This window comes from Hyla sarda, chromosome 7 (genome assembly GCF_029499605.1).
Source record: "Hyla sarda isolate aHylSar1 chromosome 7, aHylSar1.hap1, whole genome shotgun sequence".
Lineage (NCBI taxonomy): Eukaryota > Metazoa > Chordata > Amphibia > Anura > Hylidae > Hyla > Hyla sarda.
Genome location: NC_079195.1, coordinates 206,601,255 through 206,626,173, shown reverse-complemented (window position 1 = coordinate 206,626,173; position 24,919 = coordinate 206,601,255). Strand labels below are relative to the sequence as shown.

At 42.7% G+C, this 24,919-nt stretch overlaps 2 protein-coding genes across 3 annotated transcripts in view; both read right to left on the bottom strand.

The window, feature by feature from the left end:
• The window catches only part of SPATA6 (spermatogenesis associated 6), a 121,663-nt gene extending 117,927 nt beyond the window's left edge, over window positions 1–3,736 (bottom strand). Inside the window, exon 1 of the mRNA XM_056532465.1 lies at window positions 3,618–3,736. The gene's annotated coding sequence lies outside the window, so the exon portion shown is untranslated. The remainder of the gene's footprint in view (window positions 1–3,617) is intronic.
• A 9,740-nt stretch (window positions 3,737–13,476) lies between these two features.
• The window catches only part of LOC130283237 (cytosolic carboxypeptidase 6-like), a 1,802,518-nt gene continuing 1,791,075 nt past the window's right edge, over window positions 13,477–24,919 (bottom strand). Inside the window, exon 13 of one of the 2 annotated variants that reach the window (XM_056532458.1) lies at window positions 13,477–13,684. In XM_056532458.1, the coding sequence (XP_056388433.1) occupies window positions 13,588–13,684 (97 nt within the window). In that variant the 3' untranslated portion in view covers window positions 13,477–13,587. The remainder of the gene's footprint in view (window positions 13,685–24,919) is intronic. The other variant, XM_056532459.1, reaches the window with a different exon arrangement.

The following is a 24,919-nucleotide window of genomic DNA, read 5'->3' as shown; positions in this document are numbered from 1 at the left end:
TTAAGGGGATGACCGTGTTAACCAATCGATGATGGCCGGACGGTTGCTGGTTGAGACATGACCGCTAGCTGATACCGGGAACTCAGGCCTCTCACTGCGACTCCTGCTGCAACTCGCCCCTAGTCTGCTGCGACCTCTGCCTGATGAATTTAGGCCTTTGCCACTCCTCTTTGCACGTCCTGGCACTTCTCTGCCTGACATACTTAGTGCATATATGAGGGGAGGACAATGCGCTCTATTACGCTTAAAACAGTATTTGTCTACAACACCAGCAGGTATGTACTTTAGGCTGGCCTTTCACAATATCTAGGCCGTTAAGATTTTAACAGGGACAAAATGGTACAACACTTAGATGTACGCACAGGTTGCACTTAATAGAGGACAATACGCTTTTATTGCTCTGCTCACCCTAACTGGCTCGCTACTATTAGCTTTCCAGTTGTTGTACACACCAGTGCTGCAGCACACAGTCGCTGTGTACTACACCCAAAATTGCACTTTCTCTCTCATTCTCACTCCCTTCCCTATCAGTGCTTCTAGGCTGGATTTGGGCTTGAGGTGAATCACTGCTGTAAAAAATCTTTTCTGTGCAACACACTGCTCTCTATCCCTCTCTCTGCAATAGAACACTGATGTGACTGGGAGGTGAATCATTGCTGTAAAAATGCTTTTCTGTGCAACACACACTGCTGTCTGTCCCTCTCTCTCTGTAATAGAACGCTGATGTGACTGGCCACAAGATGGCTGCCGCCGACCTTGTTCCCGCCTTCCCAGGATTCCTTACTCAATGTCCTCACATTTGGATCTGCCATTTTAGATACCCCCTGGAGCCTGGACCGCACTAAATGGAGTTTAATGAAGTGATTCACGCGATCGAATTGAGGCAATATTTGCATTCGTTGCGAATCAAATTTTTTCTGAAATTCGTAATGAATTCAGATTCCTCAGATTCGAATCGCTCATCCCTAGTCAGAATGGTATCCAAGCTGAAAGACAGAGACAAAGTTTGCTTTGGTTAATGTGTGTGTTTCAACCTAAATGATGATCATTATCACCTTTTTTGTATATTTGGTCATTCATACACCTACAAACTGTGTACCTAGAAGAATTAGGGTCTATTCACATGGCAGAATATCAGCTCAACTGCCCCAATTCCGCTTCCGCTTGTGCTGAATTGGTGCGGCATTGGAGGAAATTCTGCAGAAGTGTGAATGGGATTGTGGGCTCAGCATTTGAGGAGGAATTCATTAAACTGAATTCTGCTTGAGTAAATTATGCCATGTGAATAGACCCTTAATGCTGTTTTGAAGGCAAAGAACAGTCACACCAAATATCGATTTTAATTTGATTTCATTCACTTTGCATATTGTTAATAATCCCCCCCCCCAAAAAAAAAAAAAAACAACTATCGACACTTTTTTTTTTTCAAAGCATTTTTACTTTTCAGCATGTTTTCCAGACCTGCCTAGAAGGTTTGTACGGTCCCGTACTTTCATCTTGTCCTAGTTTATGCTCTCGTTTTTTAATAAGGACTCTGTAAGGACATTTTATGGTTGGGTTTCTTGCATTGTAAATCACTGTTATCTTGTTAAGGCAGCGCTAGGTTTCATCGAATTCATATGTTAGATGCATGACAAGAATTAGGCAAATCATTTTATTTCCCATTATCTAAAGACCCTCAACAATAATGCCGACTGTTGATTTTCCTTTCCGTGGCGCATAATGTGTCCGATTCTGCAGAATTCCCTCTTTTGTAAAAACTAATGACTCTCGACTAGAGTAATGTTTTCCTGTGACTCCAAAACCATTTTGCTTAATGAGGTACTAAGTCTTTATAATTAGACCCAGAAGGGAGCACGGACCTGCCCAAACGAACAATCATTATTTAGGTAATTTATAGTAATGCAGAGAAAGGGGAGAGGAAAAAAAAAATTCAGATTTCCTTAGAAGAAAGCGACTATTTCCTTCCATCCACTCTCCCTGGCATCCAATTACCCTATTAAGGCAGCATTTTGTTGCTAAGGACATTAATTGAAATGTAAATTAATTTATGCGGGATCGGCTAATTAAGTTGATATGTGATGATCGTGTCAGGATGGCCCGTGTGGTTAATTTTTATTTATATATTTATTTACTTCGCTCCGCCACCGTTGCATCTGCGAGTTCATTTAGATGTAAGCTCTCAGCCTTCGCCCTCCTTTGTGGTTATAACTATTTAATAAACATGTCAAATGCACTTTTTTTTCTCCACATTTACAACACCAACTTGACTCTTGATGTTGAGGAATACTTAAGTCTGAAGTTTACAGAGCAATTAAACACTCTCGCGGGAGAGCCGATACGCAGAGACTGTCAGGGAGCGTAAATTAGTAATTCTTCGTTTTTTTTTTTGTTTTGTTTTTTTTTGTTGCCTCTGCGGACTAAGAGCTAACAGTAAAATTCCTGAGATCATCAACTACAGTATTTGTGTTTCTGGGGGACTTGTGTCATATGTTACATCCTATTGTAATCACGCTACAATATTCCTCATCAGAGAAATCGGTGGGAACGGCGCAAATTCAATTACATTATTTTAATTAGTTCTTAGGTCACAGATTGATCTTCACACACAAAAAAATAAATAAATTGTGCACCCCGCTTGTGCTGAAGAGGCTGCCGCTGCAATTTACATGGGATGTGCTTCATACGTTATTTGTATCACTATTTGGAAAAATATCTGTGTATATTAGTGTTACCGCTGTCTCTTTGTAACTAATGAGCAGTATGTATTAGCAGAAACGTATGTACAGTGACCCCCCCCGACCTACGATGGCCCCGACATACGATCATTTCATCATACGATGGCCTCTCAGAGGCAGCATCAACATACAATGCTTTTGTATGTCGGGGCCATCGCATAAACGGCTATCCGGCAGCGCAGACTGCTTCAGCTGCCACCGGATAGCCGTTTACGGTGCCCCATGAGCTCCGCTGACGATCACTTACCTGTCCTCGGGGCTCCGGCGCGTCCTCTTTGGGATCCCCTGCATCGTCGGCGCTCTCCATCGTCGTCATCACGTCGCTGCGCACGCCGTCCCGTCATCCAATAGGAGCGGCGTGCGTAGCGACGTGATGGCGGTGACGGAGCGCGCGGATGCCGGGGAAGCAGAGGCCTTGCCGGAGCGTCGGGGACAACCCGGGGACGCGGCAACAGCGATGGACGGCGACATCCCGGCCAGCGGTGATGAGCGGTGACGGACCGGAGCGGCGGGGACAGGTGAGTACAACTTCCTCTAACAGTGGTCTTCAACCTGCGGACCTCCAGATGTTGCAAAACTACAACACCCAGCATGCCCGGACAGCCAACGGCTGTCCGGGCATGCTGGGTGTTGTAGTTTTGCAACATCTGGAGGTCCGCAGGTTGTAGACCACTGTCCTATACTTTACATTACACGGATCCCTCAACATGCGATGGTTTCAACAAACGATGGTCCGTATGTAACAGATTACCATCGTATGTTGAGGGACCACTGTACATGGCGCTTTTTTTTTCATGAATGGGTTTATTTTTGGAAAGTAGGGAGGGAGAGGGGTTGGGGGCATCTAGTAGGGTGTTGGATAGAAATAAAAATTCTTACTTATCTAGCCCTGTTTCCCCACTGGTCCTCTGCACCTTGTGTTCACCTCCATCCGATCCCCTGGTCTTCTCTCTTCTTCCTGCTTCCAAGACGAGAGCTCAATGCCGGACCTGCTGGCTTATTCTCCCCCTGCTCCAGCACCAAATTAGTTTTAAAGGGTACACCTGTGGAATTTTTTTTTTTTTTTTTTAAGTCAACTGGTGCCAGAAAGTTAAACAGATTTGTAAATCACATCTATTAAAAAATCTTAATCCTTCCATTACTTTTTTGGCAGACATCCATTGGCAGAGACAGTGAGAACGGGGGGTAACCCCCTGTCCTCACTGTCTCTGCCACTGGATGTCTGCCAAGCACCGACTGCTGCATTAAAGTCTTCACTACTGTATGGTGAGTGCCGTCTTCTTTGCATATCTTATACTGGAAGAAACAAGGGTATACGTACCATATTGACAGACCATAGGGCCCTTGTTCCGGTTGGGCCCATTTCTTTTTTCTATTGGTAAAAAACTGTGCCGAAATCCTTACTCCAGGAAATTGTATTGTCAGAAAATGCCGGAGGGGGTATTGGCCAATGGGTCATGGAAAGCAAAGGGGAAATAAAAACTAGACCTTTCTGTTCTGGGAGGTGAATTCTGATGCCATTATAGTAGACACATTTTTATATTTGCTATGAGGCCCCCTTTCTTCTTGTTGGCCACTGTCCAGAACTTGCGTCAAACATATGTATAGGCCTCCATTTACTGACATGTTATCTATGCATAAACGCAGTTGTCTGAATGTTATAGGTAGAGGCATCGAGTGAAAAAATGTAAAGGGGTATTCCAGGAAAAAACTTTTTTTCTTATATCAACTGGCTCCAGAAAGTTAAACAGATTTGTAAATTACTTCTATTAAAAAAATCCTTAATCCTTTCAATAATTATCAGCTGCTGAAGTTGAGTTGTTGTTTTTTGTCTGGCAACAGTGCTCTCTGCTGACATCTCTGCTTGTCTCGGGAACTGCGCAGAGTAGAAGAGGTTTGCTATGGGGATTTGCTTCTAAACTGGGCGGTTCCCGAGACACGTGTCGTCAGAGAGCACTTAGATAGAAAAGAACAACTCAACTTCAGATGCTCATAAGTACTGAAAGGATTAAGATTTTTTAATAGAAGTAATTTACACATCTGTTTAACTTTCTGGAGCCAGTTGAAGTTTGTTCCTGGATAACCCCTTTAAGCAGCGCAGTATACATACTTTTTCTACATCAGAGAAAATAGGCAATGTATGCCATATGTTATTGTATAGAATATTTCTGTGGTATATTGTAGTATAGCTTTATGATCATGTGATCCTTTTTAGTATGGTAAATTTGTATTTAACCTTCAATACACAGTTCTCTTCTCTGCAATGTGTATATATTTTATGTTCTTATTCCTGGCACTGGTTTGGGTATTTAATGGGGAAAAAAAAATAAAAAAATAAAAAAATCAATGTATGTTTTATTTCAATAGGGCTTCCAGGAGACTTTTGGCCATCTGATTGATCTCTTGCATTGGTTGAAAGGTCACTCATGACCCCGTTTCCCATAGGGAGGCACTGTGGTCACAATGATGTTATGCAGCAATTTAAAGGGGTACTCCGGTGGATTAAAAAATCGTAATCCTTCCAATACATATTAGGGGCTGTATACTGTAGAGGAAATGCTTTTCTTTTTGGATTTCTCTGATGTCATGACCACAGTGCTCTCTGCTGACCTCTGCTGTCCATTTTAGGAACTGTCCAGAGCAGCATATGTTTGCTATGGGGATTTTCTCCTGCTCTGGACCGTTCCTAAAATGGACAGCAGAGGTCAGCAGAGAGCACTGTGCTCATGACAGAAGAGAAATCCAAAAAGAAAAGCATTTCCTCTGTAGTATACCGCCCCTAAAAATTACTGGAAGGATTAAGATTTTTTTAATAGAAGTAATTTACAAATCTGTTTAACTTTATGGCACCAGATGATTTAAAAAAAAAAAAGTTTTCCACGGGAGTACCCCTTTAATGGAAATAAATGACTGTTTGAGCGACCCCCCAACAATTGCCCAATAATGGCTTTTTTTTTATCAAGCGCCAATTGACTTGCTGTATTGTCAATCGTTGCTTGTAACAGACAATAATCTTCCTGTATAAAGGGACTCTAAGGCTTTCAAGGAGGTATGAGATGCTTGGAAAGCCACCAACACTAGTGTTGAGCGGCATAGGTCATATTCGAATTCGCGATATTTCGCGAATATATGGACGAATATTCGTCATATATTAGCTAAATTCGCATATTCGTAATATTCACGTTTTATTTTCGCATATGGGGAGAAATGCGCATATTGCGAAAACTAGCATAAACAATAATTAGCATAAGCAAAAATTTGCATATACAAAAATTAACAAATGCGACAATAAGAAAAATTTGCACATGCGTAAATTCGCATAAACCTAAATTCGCACATATGGTAATTAGCACAAGCAAAAACATCGCATATGCGAACATTAGCAGAAACCTAAATTCGCAAATGCGAAAATTTGTATAAACATAAATTCGCATATGCGAAAATTAGCATGCACCATAATCAGCATTAGTGCTGCTCGCGAATATTCGCGATGCAAATTTTATTCGCGCATATCACATATTCGCGAAATGCAAATTTTATTCGTGCATATCACATATTCGCGAATTCGCGAACACTGGCGAATATAGCACTAGATATTCGTAATTACGAATATTCGTTTTTTTTTTTTTTTTTTTTTTTTTTTTTTCACAGTACACATCACAGTGATCACCCCTCTCTGCTTCCAGCTTGTGTGGTGTAAAGAAGGCTCTAAAACTACTGTGTGAGACTGGTGTGCAACTTTTCGCATATGCGAAAATCTGCATATGCTAATTTTCGTATGATTTTTGTATATGCTAATTTCCGTATATGTTAATTTTTCGCATACACAAATTTTTACATATACGAAAATAAAATGCGAATAATCGCGAATATATGACGAATATTCGTCCATATATTCGCGAATTCGAATATGGCCTATGCCGCTCAACACTAATCAGCATGAGCAAAAATGCGCATATACGAAAATTAGTAAATGCGAAAATTAACATACAGCAAATTCGCAAATGCGAAAATTAGCAACTGCGGAAATTAACATAAACCAAAATTCGCACATGCGAAAATTCGCACGCCAGTCTCACAGTAGTATTTACTGTGGAAAAAAAAAATAGAATAAAAAAAAAAAAAAAAAATATTCCTAATTACGAATAAATAGTGCTATATTCGCGAATATTTGCGAATATGCGACATTCGCGAATGAAATTCGTATTGCAAATATTCGCAAACAACACTAACCAACACCAGGGGATATGTACACAAGGAGGGAGAGAGAAACGGCTTTGGCACTGACGCCACTAGGTATTGGTAAATGCTTTGCTATAGCTATCCACTGGTTGAATCCGCACCTACTAAGTATATCTGTGGTGCTCTGTCGATAAAGTACATAGAACTTCCAGTATAAGATATGCACCACATACAGCATTTTGCCTTGAGTTAAATTTTGGACTTAACTGACTAGATCATCTTTTTTCATGGTTGGAATTTGCCACAAGCCTTTGGGAGACACAACAAATAGGATTTTTTTGTGGTTCACATTCAACAACAGCTTACCGTATTTTTCACCGTATAAGACGCACTTTTTCTTCCCCAAAACTGGGGGAAAAAAGTCGGTGCATCTTATACCGCGAATACACCCCTATCGCGGCGGTCCCTGCGGCCATCAACGGCCGGGACCCGCGGCTAATACAGGACATCACCGATCGCGGTGATGCCCTGTATTAACCCTTCAGACGCGGTGATCAAAGCTGACTGCCGCGTCTGAAGGGAAAGTGACACTAACCTGGCTGTTCAGTCGGCCTGTTCGGGACTGCCGCGATGTCCTGAACAGCCCGACTGGCTGGGTTAGTGCTTACAGGACACCGGGAGGGACCTTACCTGCCTCCTCGGTGTCTTCTCCGTTCAGGGATCCCCTGTATGGCCGGCGCTCTCCTTCCTCGTCATCACGTCGCCGCGTACGTGTGTCGGCGTGCGTAACGACGTGATGGCGGCGACGGAGAGCAAGGATACCCGGCCGGCAGCAGAGACGTTCCGGAGCGACGGCGACAGCGATGGAGCGACATCCAGGGCAGCGGTGACGGGTCCGGAGCGGCGGGGACACGTGAGTATTACCTCCTATGCAGTGGTCTTCAATCTGCGAACCTCCAGATGTTGCAAAACTACAACTCCCAGCATGCCCGGACAGCCAACGGCTGTCCGGGCATGCTGGGAGTTGTAGTTTTGCAACATCTGAAGGTCCGCAGGTTGAAAACCACTATTGGGATCAAAATCATAATTTTTTTAGATTTTGCACCTATAAATTGGGTGCGTCTTATACGTCGGTGCATCCTATAGGACAAAAAATACGGTACTTCTTACCGCACAAAAAAGCCAAATTGTTGGAGTTCACAACTAATAGGTGTCATGAAGACAGATTCTCCCACCTCAGCTGTTGATCCTTGCTGCTCCTCCAATGTTACCATGGGCCTCTTGGTTGCTTCTCTGATTAGTTTTCTCTTTGCCCAGCTTGTCAGTTTAGGTGGACGGCCTTGTCTTGGTAGGATTGCGGTTATGCCATATTTTTTACAAATTTTTTGATGATTGTATGGTGTCCTCTGAGTTATTTAAAGCTTGGGATATTTTTAAGACCTAACCCTGCTTCATACTTCTGCACAACTTCATCTCTGACCTGTTTGGTGAGCTCCTTTGTTTTCATGCTGCTGTTTGTTCAGTAATGCTCACTGAAAAAGTATTTGTATTAAGATTATGTAATGAAATGTGGGCAGTGGGGAGTAAGTGAGCCCGAACTGTCCCTAAAAATTCTATCCCTTCCTATTGCCTGTCCACCCTATGCGACAGATTGACAACTACGAAGACGGTCCCTATATTTTACTAAAGTGCATGGGCGTAAAGTCAAACAAAACAGTACATGTCGGAAAACAAGTCAGGAACATAACAAGAATGCTACAAAGCAACTAAAAGATAATTCAGTTCAGGAACTACGACCAAGATAAATGGAAGATATGATAATATGAACAAGACCAGAAAAAGTATACAGCAGACAAAACCAGGAGATGCAGGGGTGACCAGGTTAACTGAACAACTGTCATAACACTAAACAGGTCAAGAAATCAAAAGCACTATTCACACTAGATACAAATACACTCCACTCCAAACATGGAGGGACATCAATACCAAAGCCAAATGGGCTCCTAGCTAGCGGGCACACGCCACAGTGTGAATGGGATACTAACCTAGGAGGAAACAAAAATCCTAAGTACATCAAAACAAGGTACAGACACAAACATATTTCTAGATAGACGGATCAGCACAAAGCTCGGAACAGGATTCTATCCTAGGAGATCCAGGATTCTATCCTAGGAGATCCAAAGGCAATACTAAGCAAGACTCTTTAAAACCGACAAGTAATTAAAACATATCAGGCTACAATCTGGATATCAAATACATAGCAGACAGGACAAATAATGGTCAAAAGTCAGGATACATGTAAACACACAGACAAAGGTGCTAAATGAAAATTACCCGCAAGGAATTCCAGCAGAGCTAGGGTCTAAATAACCCCACCTGTGATCCAATAGGTTGTAAGCATTAACTCTCCCATAACCAGGAGAATCAACTAAGAAACTGCATAAACAGCATGTCTGAACAGGCCCTAAAGCAGAAAATACAAAAGACAGATTTATGGACATTACAGATTAAACTGAAGGCAGAGGGACCCTATTTACTGATCACGTGACTTACAAATGTGACTTATGAAGACTATTGGGCACATGAGTTCTTTGTTAGTGGTTTTACAGTAAAGGGGGTAAATACATAAACTCTTAACACTTCAGATTTTTATTTGCAAATCATTTTGAAATCCATGTAATATTTCCCCCAATTCCAAATACTGGAATATTTTGTGTTGGTCCATTGCATTAAATCGTAAATAAATAAAATAAAGTTAAATCTGTGGTTATACCATGAGAAAATGTCAAAAAGTCCAGGAAAGGGGGGGAGGGGGGTATATTTATGCAAGGCACTGTAACTGGGCCTTGAGAGCCAAGCAATTTTTAACCATATTTAAAGAGCCCTAACTTTTTTTTATTAATGTTAGCTTGTTTGTGCTGTTTTTATGCATATGGACGTGATGCGAGCTGACCATATATATAAGACTTGTTTTATTTTTACTATATGATGAATAAAAGAGAAGTTTTAGTATAGATCTCTGTACACTGTAAGTTTATCAATATACATTTATTGTCGTTTTGTGAGAATAAGACCATGGGACTTGGATAGGGAGAGACAGATTTGGAAATTATTAGAAGTTTTTGTCTTACTCACAGATGACACAAAGGAACTGAGAGGTGAGTACAAGGTGGAGGTGTTGAGACGTCCCACTGTGTGGGTGAGTGTCAGAACAGACAGTCCTGTCGCTGCATAACAGCGTCTGTCACTCACAGTCACAAAACCGATCAATCACTGCGGAGCAGAACTCTCAGCGCTGTAGCTTCAATGTAACACTCAAAACTTCCATGCAGTACTGACAAAAATGAATGGCCCATGTGTTATAGTCTGTCTCCTCTTTCTGTTAAGCCCCAGCAATAAAGGGGTATTCCAGGCCAAAACTGGCTCAACTCAACTGGCTCCGGAAAGTTAAACAGATTTGTAAATTACTTCTATTAAAAAATCTTAATCCTTGCAATAGTTATTAGCTTCTGAAGTTGAGTTGTTGTTTTCTGTCTAACTGCTTTCTGATGACTCACGTCCTGGGAGCTGTCCAGCTCCTATGGGGATATTTTCCCATCATGCACAGCTCCCGGGACGTGACATCATCATTGCGCAGTTAGACAGAAAACTTCAGAAGCTAATAACTATTGGAAGGATTAAGATTTTTTAATAGAAGTCATTTACAAATCTGTTTAACTTTCTGGAGCCAGTTGATATATATATATATATATATATATATATATATATATATATATAAAGTTTTTGCCTGGAATACCCCTTTAATAATAAACTAGAGGAAGGGTTTAGTGTCCCTATAAGGGAAATGCACTGTAATGTAAGAAAATTACTTACTAATAAAACCACATGGGCACATTCAGAATCAAAAACTTTTTATATATTGTACATTTTTGAAAAACATTACCCTTTCTTATATACTTCAAAAGAAAAATGTTATCTCCTTTTTATAGAAATCATGACTTATAAAAAGTGACCACTTGGGGTCCCCATAGCATCCAGAACATAATCCGGCTGTAGCATCATCTTTGTCCCAGCTGGTGAGGGCGGGACTAGCACTATTCTGAGCTCACTTCTGTCCTATCAGACTGCAGCATGAAAACAGAGAGGAGGGGCGCCAGCACAGCAGACTCAGAGAGGAAGTGAATGCATGAGAGTGAGGGCGGGCTCAGTGCTTGCCACAGACAGGCCCCCTCCTGAGCAGTGGATATCGGAATGAGTGAGCAGCAGAACAGAGTTATTTGTGAGCCAAATTCAGAAGCTAGACACTTACAAAAGACATGTAAAGAAACTGCATGACCTAGTGCGTAACATATAGAAGCATTATTTTTTTTCTGTAATATGACAGGTACGATTTAGAAATACATTTTTACGTGTCAGCTTTGCTGTATAGACTGAGACAAGGATGAGAGAATAAGAGAGTTAAAGGGGTACTCCAGTGGAAAACTTTGTTTCTTTTAAATCAACTGGTGCCAGAAAGTTAAACATATTTGTAAATTACTTCTATTAAAAAATCTTAATCCTTCCAGTACTAATTAGCTGCTGAATGCTATAGATGAATTCCTTTCTTTTTGGAACACTGATGACATCACGAGCACAGTGCTCTCTGCTGACATCTCTGTCCATTTTAGCAACCATGCATAGCAGATGTAGGCTAAGGGCAGCATGGTGGCTCAGTGGTTAGCACTGCTGCCTTGCTAGCGCTGGGGACTTGGGTTCAAATCCCACTAAGGTCAACAATAAATAAAGCGTTATTCTTATTATAATAACGTCAGCAGAGAGAACTGTGCTTGTGATGTCATCAGAGAGCATTCCAAAAAGAAAAGAATTTCCTCTGTAGTATTCAGCAGCTAATAAGTGCAGGAAGGATAATGATTTTTTAATAGAAGTGCCCCTTTAAAGGGATGTTCCCATCTCATAAAGGGGTGGCATTTCATGACATAGCTTCTCTTTATGATCATTGAGGAGGTCTGACTTCTTGACCAATGGTGAGAAAGAAGAGTGAACTAGCGCTGGTGTAGCACTATATCCCCTTCATTGTTTTTCTTCTTGGGAAGGTTTTATAAACAAATAATAAACAGATACAATATCAAAAAAGACCAAACAGGCTATCATCCATATATTTAAATCTTATTTATAAAACTAAAATTAAATCTATGACATTTTTCCTTTAAAGGGAATATGTCAGGCGGGTTATGTTGCCCACACTGTTTTCAGCAGTCAGTCACTTATGCCAAAGTGTACGGTAGTTTACAAGCGCTGCCAGAGAATAGTTGGTATTATATACAGTGGTCCCTCAACATACGATGGTAATCCGTTCCAAACGGACCATCGTTTGTTGAAACATGTTGAGGGATCCGTGCAATGTAAAGTATAGGACAGTGGTGTACAACCTGCGGACCTCCAGATGTTGCAAAACTACAACACCCAGCATGCCTGGACAGCCAACGGCTGTCCGGGCATGCTGGGTGTTGTAGTTTTGCAACATCTGGAGGTCCGCAGGTTGTAGACCACTGTAAGAGGAAGTTGTACTCACATGTCCCCGCCGCTCCGGCAAGGCCTCTGCTTCCCCAGCATCCGCGCTCTCCGTCGCCGCCATCACGTCGCTACGCATGCCGCTCCTATTGGATGACGGGACGGCGTGCGCAGCGACGTGATGACGACGATGGAGAGCGCCGATGATGCAGGGATCCCGAAGAGGACGCGCCGGAGCCCCGAGGACAGGTAAGAGACATCACCGGAGCTCACGGGGCACCGTAAACGGCTATCCGGCGGCAGCTGAAGCAGTCAGCGCTGCCGGATAGCCGTTTATGCGGTGGACCCGACATTAAAAAGCATCGTATGTTGAAATGATCGTATGTCGGGGCCATCGTAGGTCGAGGGGTCACTGTATTAGGTGCCGCTACCCCTGCCCAGTCACTGATGATTGATTCAATTCTCCCTATCAATGTGAGTAGAGAGAAACCTGTCAATCATTAGCAGGTGGTCAAGGTAGCGGCACCTGATAAATAATGGTGACTCTTCTCTGGCGGTGTAGGACGCACACTTTGGCTTCTGCTGCTAAATGCAAGTATGACCATTATAGGGGTACTCCGCCCCTAGACATCTTATCCCCTATCCAAAGGATAGAGGATAAGATGTCTGATCGTGGGGGTCCCACCACTGGGGAACCCGTAATCTCAACTGTGGCACCCCAGACATCCGGTACATGGAGCGGACTTCGTCATGGTCACGCCCCGCTCATGACGTCATGGCCATGCCCCCTTGATGCAAGTCTATGGGAGGGGGCGTGATGGTCATCACGCCCCCTCCCATAGATTTGCATTGAGGGGGCATAGCCAACGCCTCTGGAGCTGCCCCCGATGCTCTAAACGAACGCCAGGTGCAGCAGAGAGATCACGGGGGTCCTCAGCAGTGGGACCCCCATGATCAGACATCTTATCCCCTACCCTTTGGATAGGGATAAGATGTCTAGGGGCAGAGTACCCCTTTAAGCCCGCTTAGCAAGAAACACACATAATTAAATATATATATTTATTCAGATGTGCCAGTAAAACAAAACTATTTGAACATTTGCCAATATTATAGAACAAGTCTGAAGAAGTTATAAAAGCTGGAATCTCTTCTGCATCTATGTAGTCTTTTCTCTGTTACTTGTCTTGCGGGTTTTAGCCGACCCTCCAGCTCGCTGGGGGCATATCCCGGAAGCAGCTGATGTCTTCTCTCTGCTATAATAACAGATAAGTGTCAGTGGATCAGCCTTGGACAGTAGCTTGTGTTTTAACAAAAAACAATGCTTACGACAGCTCTACCCAAAATCAATGAATACCTTAAAGGGGTATTCAGGGCATAAACATCTTATCCCCTATTCTTTGCCCGGAATAAGATGTCTGATCGTGGGGGGCCCGTCGCTGGGACCCCTGTGATCTCCCTGCAGCAGACAGGGGAGAAGATGCTTTTGCTCGTAATACCCCTTTAAGACTGTATAAGCGACAATTAGCCAATAATAACTTCTCTCTATCCACAGGATTGGGGATAAGTGTCCAATGGTGGGTGGGGATGGGGTCCAACTGCTGGGACCCAGAAAAAGAAACAACAACACAGTGTCAACTGTTTTCCCTTTTGGGAGAGATTATGGCTTGGCTATTATACTCCACAGTCAGGCAGCAACAGAAAGCAAGCTCTCTTTCTTCTGGGAGAGTCCTACTTTGTATATCATTTTTCCAAAAATTCCCAGTGGAGCACCAATGGCCTATAAGCTTAGACACACTATTTGGGGCTCTTCTCAAGGTGAAACTTTTCCCCTTTAGAGTGGTTTCACTTCACGTTCGCTGTCGTCTCTGTGGTCGGATTGCTTCAGTGAACCAGCGACACATGCGGGGTGCACGTACCAGACAGGGCCAGTGCAAGGATTTTTGCCTACCCAAGCTATGGATTTTTTGAACCTCAAAAAGAGGGGGATACGCTGACTTTGAGCTCTTTCCTTCTCCTCAGCCGGCGGGGCCGGGATTCTCATTACGGGACGCGCCTGCAACAAATGCCAGCTTGTCACTCACCCCCGCTCTCCACTGTCCCTATCATATCTATCTAATATCTATCTCATATCTATCTATCTTTCTATCTATCTATCTCATATCTATCTATCTATCTATTTGTCTATCTCATATCTATCTATCTATCTCATATCTATCTATCTAATATCTATCTTCTATCTCATATCTATCTTCTATCTATCTCATATCTATCTATCTCATATCTATCTTCTATCTTCTATCTATCTTCTATCTATCTCATATCTATCTCGCTGCCAGCTACTTACCCCAGGTCTCCCACCTAACACCCCTCCCCTGGGCCCCTACTCACTTAGATGCCGGTACGGGCTGCGGGCCCTTTACAATCAACACAGGGGCTGCTACTACAGGCTACTATCTACTGGGGGATTACCTACCTGGGGTAACTACCTATTGGAGGCATGACCTACCTGGGGGCACTATTTACTGGAGGCACTAACTACTGGGGCACTAACAACTGATTGTACTACCTACTAGGGCATTACCTATTATATACCTACTGGGGGCATATACTACAACCTGGGACATGACCTATTGCCTACCTACAGGGACTTTACCTACCTGGGGGCATTACTTACTATGGGTATTATCGACCTACTGGGGGGAGGAGGTTAACTTATAAGGGGATTTCCTACCTATCTACTGGGGCCACTACTTAATAGGGAAGGGGAAATAACCTACACACCACCGCCCTTAGCCCCCTACCCTTTCCCCCAACACACTTAACTACTTCCTTATACTATTCATGGCACCAAGGGGGACATAATTTGGGGCACTGAGGGTAGGGAACATGTGGGAAATGTGCTAAAAAAGTGCTGAGCCTAATATGATTGTTGTCTGGCAGATTCTGTGGAAATGAGTCATGGTTGGAATAAGACTTCATGACGGTCTGAGCAAGACAGAGAAGAAAAGGAAAGAGAATGACTCTAAGAAGACGCCTCCTGTAAGTTAGTAGATGTAACTGCACTGTAATCACTTATACGGTCTGCAGAACTTGTGTAGAGCCTGGGTCATTACTATGTGGGCTTTGTATGGGGGAATATTGGTCTATGTTCAGTAGTTTTATTTTAATCACTATGTGGTGGTAATGGTAGTGGTCATGGTGTAGTGGTATTAGTCTGACTTTTATACTGGTATTATTATTGGTAATATTGGTCTCAGTATAAGTAGATATTGAAAAAGACCAGCTCACCGCCTTGTAGACACTCTGGATTGGAGGAATCTCTAATGTTTTTAGGAAGCACGGAACAAGTATCCAAGCTGCATACTTGTTGTGAACAGGTCCATAACGAAAAATGAGCAGATTCCAGCTCCCAAAAATTATATATATATGAAAGTCTAAAATTTATTTCACATGGTTAAAATGAAAACCAAAATAAAGGGATTTTAAAAGCATAGCAGAAACACCAACGCGTTTCGAACCATCATGGTTCTTAGTCATGGGACAGCAATGTATGCCACATGCATACTTTTTATACTCTAAGCAAACAAGGAGTGAGCACACATGCTTGTATATGGGAACGCCTCTCATTGACGAAAGTTCCGGAGGTGAGGGCGTGATGTAATTGATCAGGTGAATGGTAATTTGATAAATCCCGATTCTCGGCTTAAAGTTTTGTGTGTAGGTATCATCCTGGTATTTCACAAAAATGATGTAGAAATTACATATTTTCAACAACTTGTCTTGTATATATTTCTGCACTATGTTTTCACACGTCACATACTCCGGACCTTGAATTATAATGACGTTGCGGCTGTAAAAATTACTGCTAATATAATTGTATACATTTATATTCCACATGTAAATATGAATATATAACCTGTACTTTTTGATCAAAATGTATACTAACAACCTGTTAGTTTTTGAATTTATGCTGAGAGGCAGTCAGATCAAAATACAATTTGTGGATGTGCGACCTTGTCTGTTTTCTCTACTTGAATTCACATTGTGTCTTCTATCCCCTTCTTTTTTGTTGCCCCACACCCCCTTAGCCCGACCCTATATAAATGAGTAGGAAGCTGCTCAGGGCCCTTTCTTTTCTGGTAGCCTCCCAGTCTGACTGGGAGCACATGGTAAGTGAGCTTTTACACCTTGTTCACACTGGTGTGGTGCTGTGCGGCGTCCATTGCTGCCGTAGCACCGTGTCTGTGGGGAGGCATGGCCCCCTGAACTGGTTTGAGTGGCATTGGGGCCGCTCTGCCGGTGGGTCGTTCCCCCTGTGGGCACTGGTGTGGTGGCGGTGGTGGTCGCAGCCCAGTGCTACGCCATTTTATGCTAGGGACGTTAGGGACCCACTCTAAATAGGTGGCCTTGATGTGGTGAGTGGGCTTGTACTTTTTGATCAAAATGTATACTAACAACCTGTTAGTTTTTGAATTTATACTTAGAAGCAAGTAGATCAAAATACAATATGTAGATGTGCGACCTTGTCTGTTTTCTCTACTTGAATTCACATGAATATATAACCTATTTGTGTAAATAATGAAGGAAAATGAAATAGAATAAGAAAAAAAAGGAATAAAGGAAAAAAGGAAAAAACATAACTATTGTCAAGTGACCATTGTTCACACATTGGCCCTCATTTACTAAGAGTGTTGTGTAGGTTCCTTTGTGGGTTTTAATTCCCTACAATTTATTTTCCATGGTATTTACTAAGGTTTCCCTACATTTTTCACTTTTCCCTACATTTTGCTTTTTTTTTACACCTGCTCTGATCTATTGGGTTTTCTTCAGCTCAAATCCACCACATTTTCTGTGGAAACCTTAGTAAATATGTTGGTTTTTTGTGAAAATGTCAGGAACACACCCCTTTTCGGAGACCACGCCCCTTCCCCAGTGACCACGCCCCCTTTTCATGTTTTCTTAGCAAAATTGAGAGTTATTCGGGGTTTTTTCAATTCTGGCGCAAAATCTGGCGCAGACAGAATTTCGGGCGCAATGTGACAGAATCTGGCGCACAACCCAACAAAACATGTCGGGTTTGCAATAGTAAATGAGGGCCATTGCGTTATTATCTAGTGCGCTGCAGATGAGTAGTGTTGCTCGCGAATATTCGCAATGCGAAGTTTATTCGCGAATATAGCACTATATATTCGTAATGACGAATATTCGTTTCTTTTTCATTTTTTTTTTTTTTTCACAGTACACATCACAGTGATCATCCCTCTCTGCTTCCAGCTTGTATGGTGTAAAGAAGGCTCTAATACTACTGTGTGAGACTGGCGTGCGAATTTCGCACACACGAAAATAAATCGCCAATATTACGAATATGCGAATTTAGCGAATATAAGACAAATATTCGTCCATATATTCGCAAAATATCGCGAATTCGAATATGGCCTATGCCGCTCAACACTACAGATGAGTGATATTTGTAAACATAATAGAAATCATGATGATAATTTAAACCTGATGGAGAACGTGACTGTAATCTTAAAATCCAAAATGCCTCTCTCATCAAAACCTTCCGCTGCCAATCTCCCCCTCTCAGAGGACGGGACACTTTCAATGCCCATAATAGACAAACTTGAGCTGTCACCTTGATGCATATCCAGAATATGTCTTGATAATCCTGACATGCCTCTAGCATTAATGGAGGCTGCATGTAAATGCTCATAAATGCGCCAATTACCTTTTCTCACTGTGCATCCAATATATTGCAGGTTACAGGCTGTACATAGATTATGTGTGTAGAATTGCAATTAATAAATGAATTAATACGGTAACTTTGTTGTGTGGTGGCTGATTTAAACATATCAGATTTGCACATGTATGGGCATAAATTGCATCTACTTTGGGAACATGTGAAATTATCTTGTGTTTGAAGCTGTGTGTGGTTATTATTTTTACATAATGTTAAATAATCACTTGGACACATTCTGTTAGATAACGTGCATCCTCTTTTACCTACACATTTAACTCCTTGTTGTAATATTATTGACATGATGTCGTTTTCATAAAGTTCTGCTAAATGTTTCAAAATAATATTTTTTATACTAGTGAATTGGTCTCAGTATACAGGATTTAGTCAGTAACAGTATGATGGTAATATGTATGGTGATAATATTCCTCCTTGTATACTGGTAATATTCATCTCAATATACTGGATGTAGTCATACCAGTATGGCGGTGATATGTATGGTGATATTTCCTCCTTCCTCTCTGAACTAAAGGGCTCTTGTTTTTCTTGTCCTGTGTTTTCAAATATTTTTTTCATTGACAATGGGTAAAATAGGGGGCGGATGCTGGGGGCAGACTTAGTGGTGGTGGGGGGGCCTTGAGCCGTGTAAGAACCCCAGCAGGCCTCTGTAGGAGTCTGTGATCACATGACCAGCAGGGGGCGGAGCTGAGGTGGAGGCTGAGATGGCTGTGTGTAGTGTTTCCCAAGTAGGTGCATACAGATATAGCAGAACTACAACTCCCAGCATGTCCAGACAACTTTTGGCTATCTAGTCATGCTGGGAGCTGTGGTTTTCAACAGCTGGATGCACACTGCTTGGGAAACACTGCTATACGGAGGCATTGAAGGGGCCTATATATATATATATATATATATATATATATATACACACAGGACAAGCTTTGTATGTCACAACAGAGCAGGTATATTTCCCCTCCCCTGGCTCCACTCATGGCGGGAGCGGCTCAGTCCGGGGCCCGGCTGTAGGAGTCGTCTGCTGGGTTCACATCACGTTTTTACCATACTGTTTTCAATCAGTTGTTCTAAAGAAAACCGTATGGCAAAAAAAACGGATGGAAGCGTATGGGAAAAAGTTAACCGTATGCGTTTTTAAACCGTATACTGTTTTTAAAAGTGCATACGGTTCCGTCTATTTTAATTAAAAAAATAAAATAAAACATCCGTTTTTGAAAATTTTGTCCATTTTTAATGGGAGGGGTGTTGGGTGGGGACTTTAGGATGCAAATGCACATGGGCAAAGTAAAAAACGTATACGCTTTCCCGTATGGAACTGTATACATGTACGTTTCCCCATTGACGTCCATGTTAAAAAAAACGTATGCGGTTGCAGTACGCCTTTTAAACCGGAGACAAAACCGTGGTCAACCGGCTGTCCGGGCATGCTGGAAGTTGTAGTTTTGCAACAGCTGGAGGCACTTTGCTTGGTAAAGCACTGGCATTGAGAGACAAACAGCTCCCATGTAGCGCCAACAATTTACTTTTTTAATACGTTTATACGAGTGTTATTTACAAACACGTTAATGCCAAATCACCATTGACATCTATTATAAAAATATCTACACTGTAACTACTTTAACGCAAATAATAATATTCATTGCATACAGAATGAATATACAGTGGTCCCTCAAGTTACAATATTAATTGGTTCCAGGACGACCATTGTATATTGAAACCATTGTATGTTGAGACCAGAACTCTATGGAAACCTGGTAATTGGTTCTAAAGGCACCAAAATGACATCCAAAAATAGGAAAAAGTGAGGATTAAAGAAAAATAAGTAGATAACTAATATAGATAAAGCAAATCCTTACATATAAAAGTAATAAAGATCTGCTGGGAGCTGTAAATCACTGTCTGTGTCAGTGTTTCCCAACCAGGTTGCCTCCAGCTGTTGCAAAACTACAACTTCCAGCATGCCCGGACAGCCGTTGGCTGTCCGGGCATGCTGGGAGTTGTAGTTTTGCAACAGCTGGAGGCACCCTGGTTGGGAAACAATGTTTTATGTAGAGGACAGGAGCTTCTTTAGGGTCCTATACAGTATACACAGTGTCCCAAATGGAGCCGCCCTTACTTGGTGTCCAAAGGAGCAGCTAACCCTGGCACAGGTAAGGAGTAGTACAGAACATGTAGTTCCTCCCTGTACTGTAGGGGGCGCTACCAGACAGCCAGTCAGTGCATACGCTTCAGTAATACAGGTGATTTACCAGTGAATGCTCATTCTGATTGGTCAGTTCCTCCAGTTGTGACAGGTATCCCAGATCTGGACTTTCGGTAGCATTGTATGTTGAGTCTGGTTTCAAGTTACAATGGTCCAGAAAAGACCATTGTATGTTGAAACTATTGTATGTTGAGGCCATTGTAAGTTGAGGGATCACTGTAATCATATCACAATATTACCTCAGCACCATAATTACTTTAAAGGGGTAGTCCAGTGGTGAAAAACGTATCCCCTATCCTAAGGATAGGGGATAAGTTTGAGATCGCGGGGGGTCCGACCGCTGGGGCCCCCTGCGATCTCTCTGTACGGGGCCCCGGCTCTCCGCCGAGATAGTGGGTGTCGACCCCCGCACGAGGCGGCGGCCGACACGCCCCCTCAATACATCTCTATGGCAGAGCCGGAGATTGCCGAAGGCAGCGCTTCGGCTCTGCCATAGAGTTGTATTGAGGGGGCGTGTCGGCCACCGCCTCGTGCGGAGGTCGACACGCCCCCTTCCCGCGGGCTGTCGGGGCTCCGTACATGAGATCGCAGGGGGCCCCAGCGGTCGGACCCCCCGCGATCTGCAACTTATCCCCTATCCTTAGGATAGGGGATAAGTTGCTCACCACTGAATCACCACTGGACTACTCCTTTAACTGTTTTTTTTTTTTTTTTTACCTATATCATAGAGAATTATATTACAATTATCTGTTTTTATTTATTTATATTTTTTATTTTTTTTCCTCAACATTAATAACCAAATTAAAATACACGCCTATTCTTTTCCCTCTACACCGTCCTACATCCACCTCCCCCACGCGTCTCCTGGCTTATTATACACCTAACCTAATAGTGTCCTTCTTAACATCCCCCCTCCCGCTGATCCTATTTATCAGTTCACGCAGGAACATAATAACGTTGGCGATTTTACAAAGTTGGGATTGTAAAGCCGTAATGTGTATTTAGGTCGGCGCTGTGAGCGAAACAAAGTCGCTTCCAGCGGTAGCGCACCGAAAGACGGCGTACTGCAGAGACGGAGCCGGGCAGCTGCGGTGCTTTCAGGAATATAATGCGGCGCCGCTGCTCGCTGTAGATTCTGATTACTAACTACTCGACAGGGTAATTGGAGCAAAATGATATTTTTGTAAGCACTCCGCGGGAGACTGTCCAAGGTGTACAGTCGCTAGAGATTCCTTAATGAACACTTTTAGCTAAACCTATGTTTTCGGTTAGACAAAAAATGCTCTGTATTAGTGACAGTCGCACCGAGGCGTCTACAGATACATAACAGACACGCGTGGGTGGAAGATGACATATAATTACCACGTAAGGGTTGACATGGGGAGCCGTAACCCCTCCCCCCACATACAATTAGCCTTTGAATTTAGAGGATTTCTATTAATAGAATGTTATGTCTACGGAAAAGACTTTATATAGGACGTTCTGTCACTTTGATGTATCAAAACTTTGTATAAAAAAAAAAAGTTAGGCCGGGTTCACACTACGGAATTTCCCGGCCTGCAGACATTGCCGTCTATGGGGAAAGCCATATCGGTGCGGTCCTAGCACCGATTAATTCAGTCGCCAGCCGCACTTGGAAGCTCCATATGGAATTTTTCTGAACTGAGCTTCGTAAGCCTATGTTCACACGGAGGAATGTCCATGTGGAATTCCACATGGATATTTTCACTGCAGCAGAGTCCCATTGGTTTTAAAACAGATAAATAACGCAGCATCGAATGATTGGTTCTGCGCAGAACCACGGTTATGCGCGAATATCACCCAGCATCAGAGACTAAATAATAGAACAACTAATAAAGTGCTCCGGGAGTGACTAAAACATAACTTTTAATTTATCATTTAAAAGTCCCTCTAGTATGTGCCTGTGTAACCAACACCATATAAAATCACATGGTTCCCGGTGGTAACTTTGACTATTTGGCGCAGCTGGACTGGCAGGCCCAGCAGAGTCCAACTTACACTGTTTTTTGCTTTACTATGAGACCACATGGGAACCATGTGATTTTATATGGTGTTGGTTACACAGGAACATACTAGAGGGACTTTTAAATGATATATTTAAAGTTACGTTTTAGGCACACCCGGAGCACTTTATTCGTTGTTCTATTATTTAGCTCCATTGGTTTTAAAGGGGTACTCCGGTGGAAAACTTTTTTTTTAAAATCAACTGGTGCCAGAAAGTAAAACAGATTTGTAAATTACTTCTATTAAAAAATATTAATCCTTCCCGTACTTATTAGCTGCTGAATACTACAGAGAAAATTCTTTTCTTTTTGGAACACAGAGCTCTCTGCTGACATCTCTGTCCATTTTAAGAACTCCAGAGTAGGAGAAAATCCCCATAGCAAACATATGCTGCTCTGGTCAGTTCCTAGAATGGACAGAGATGTCAGCAGAGAGCACTATGCTTGTGATGTCAGCAGAGAGCACTGTGTTCCAAAAAGAAAAGAATTTCCTCTGTAGTATTCAGCAGCTAATAAGTACTGGAAGGATTACGATTTTTTTAATAGAAGTAATTTACAAATCTGTTTAACTTTCTGGCACCAGTTGATTTTAAATAAATAAATAAAAAAAAAAGAGTACCCCTTTAATAAGATTCTGCTGCTCTGTGCACACGGCAGAAACCCCAACTCTGGCATCCTTAAAAAGAATAGACTTGTCTATTATTTCTATAGATTCCGCTCAGAAATGCATTGCTGTCTATGAAACGGTACATTTCCGAGCGGTCCTAGCGCCCACGGGATTATTCAAATGTGCAGAATGTCCGCCTGTGTTTTCCGAATGGACATTCCGGACATTTTTGGCTGCATAATGCCGGCTTTAGTGTGAACATAGCTCAATGTTCATATGGAAAATATCCATTGAAAATCAATGCATAAACTGATCTGTGATACAGATTTTAAATTAACAGCAGAATTGCTGAATTTTTTTAATTGACTTAAAGGGGTATTCGGGGGAAAAACATCTTATCCCCTATCGAAAGGATAGGGGATAAGATGTCTGATCGCGGGGGGCCCGCCGCTGGGACCCCCCGCGATCTCCCTGCAGCAGCCCGGGGCTTCCGAGACGGGGACGTGACGTCACGCCACGCCCCCTCCATTCATGTCTATGGGAGGGGGCGATGCGGCCGTTACGCCCCCTCCCATAGAAATGAATGTAGGGGGCGTGGCGTGACATGTGACACGTCCCCATCTCGGAAGCCCAGAGGTTTCCGAAACTTCAGACACAGCTACGCATAGAATGCGGGCTGCTGCAGGGAGATTGCGGGGGGTCCCAGCGGCGGGCCCCCCACGATCAGACATCTTATCCCCTATCCTTTCGATAGGGGATAAGATGTTTTTGCCCGGAATACCCCTTTAAGTGGTGAGGCCAGAATAAATCTGCTGCAAAGCTTCATCAAAATCCACTGCAGATTTCAAATACTAAGGCCATGTTCATAAATGCGGGATGTTCTGCACATTTGCCTGATTCGGCGGCACTAGGACCACTTGGAAATGGGCCGTCTTTATAGATAATAATGCATTTCCGAACAGAGTCTGCAGAAACATTCAATGTTTCTGCGGACACTAGAATCGGAATTTCCGTGGAAGTTCCCACATAAGGCTACTTTCACAATACCCTTGTGCCCCGTTGAGAATCGCTGTTCTCTTTTTTTAATTAAATGGCCGTTATTTGGATGGGGCACAACGGGTCCTGATGGATCCTATTATAATCAGGCGCCGTTGTTTTGAAAAAAAAGACGGTGCTTGCTGTATTTTTTCTCCTGCTATTCTCTCCGGGTTCCCCGAAGGCCGTCACACTGCCATATCATAATGGCAGAGTGAAAGTAGCCTAAGATGTAAGAGCAATCAAGGGAACACCCCTCCTCCTCAGTGAAGTGCATGCAGTGTGAGCAACATAAACAAAGGAATTAGAAGCCAGGAATATAACATATTTAGGTTACATTTTTATAATTTTTTTTATTTTGGTAAGCTTTTTTTGCTGAAACCAGGAGTGGAACCGACACAGAGAAAAACTATAATGGAAAAATTTGCAAATTTTTCTGTGTTTTGAACCAACTTCTGGTTTTGGCTAAGAATACTGACCAAAGTGTGTGCCAGATACTGCCCAAAATACTTTGTGTGAACCCTGTTGTAAAAGGGTTCCTTGACAGAAGAGATGAGCGAACTTTCCGAAATAAACTTTTGAAAAGTGTTCGGTTCACACTCGGCATCTCCTGCACTCCCATATAGAATGAATGCAGACTGCACGCGCTCCTCTCAGAGAGCGGATTCCATTCAGAAGATCGCGGGGAATGCCAGTGGTCGGAACCCCTCATGGTCAAAAACGTCAAAATGTCAATTCAAATGTAAAACTACCCCTAGCATGACCTGCAAAGCTCAGCCTTGACATTGTCAGGTTCGTGCTAGCCAAACCTGGCAATGATCAAATGTCAGGGGAGCAACGTTTCCCTCGAAATTTGGTTTGGGGTGG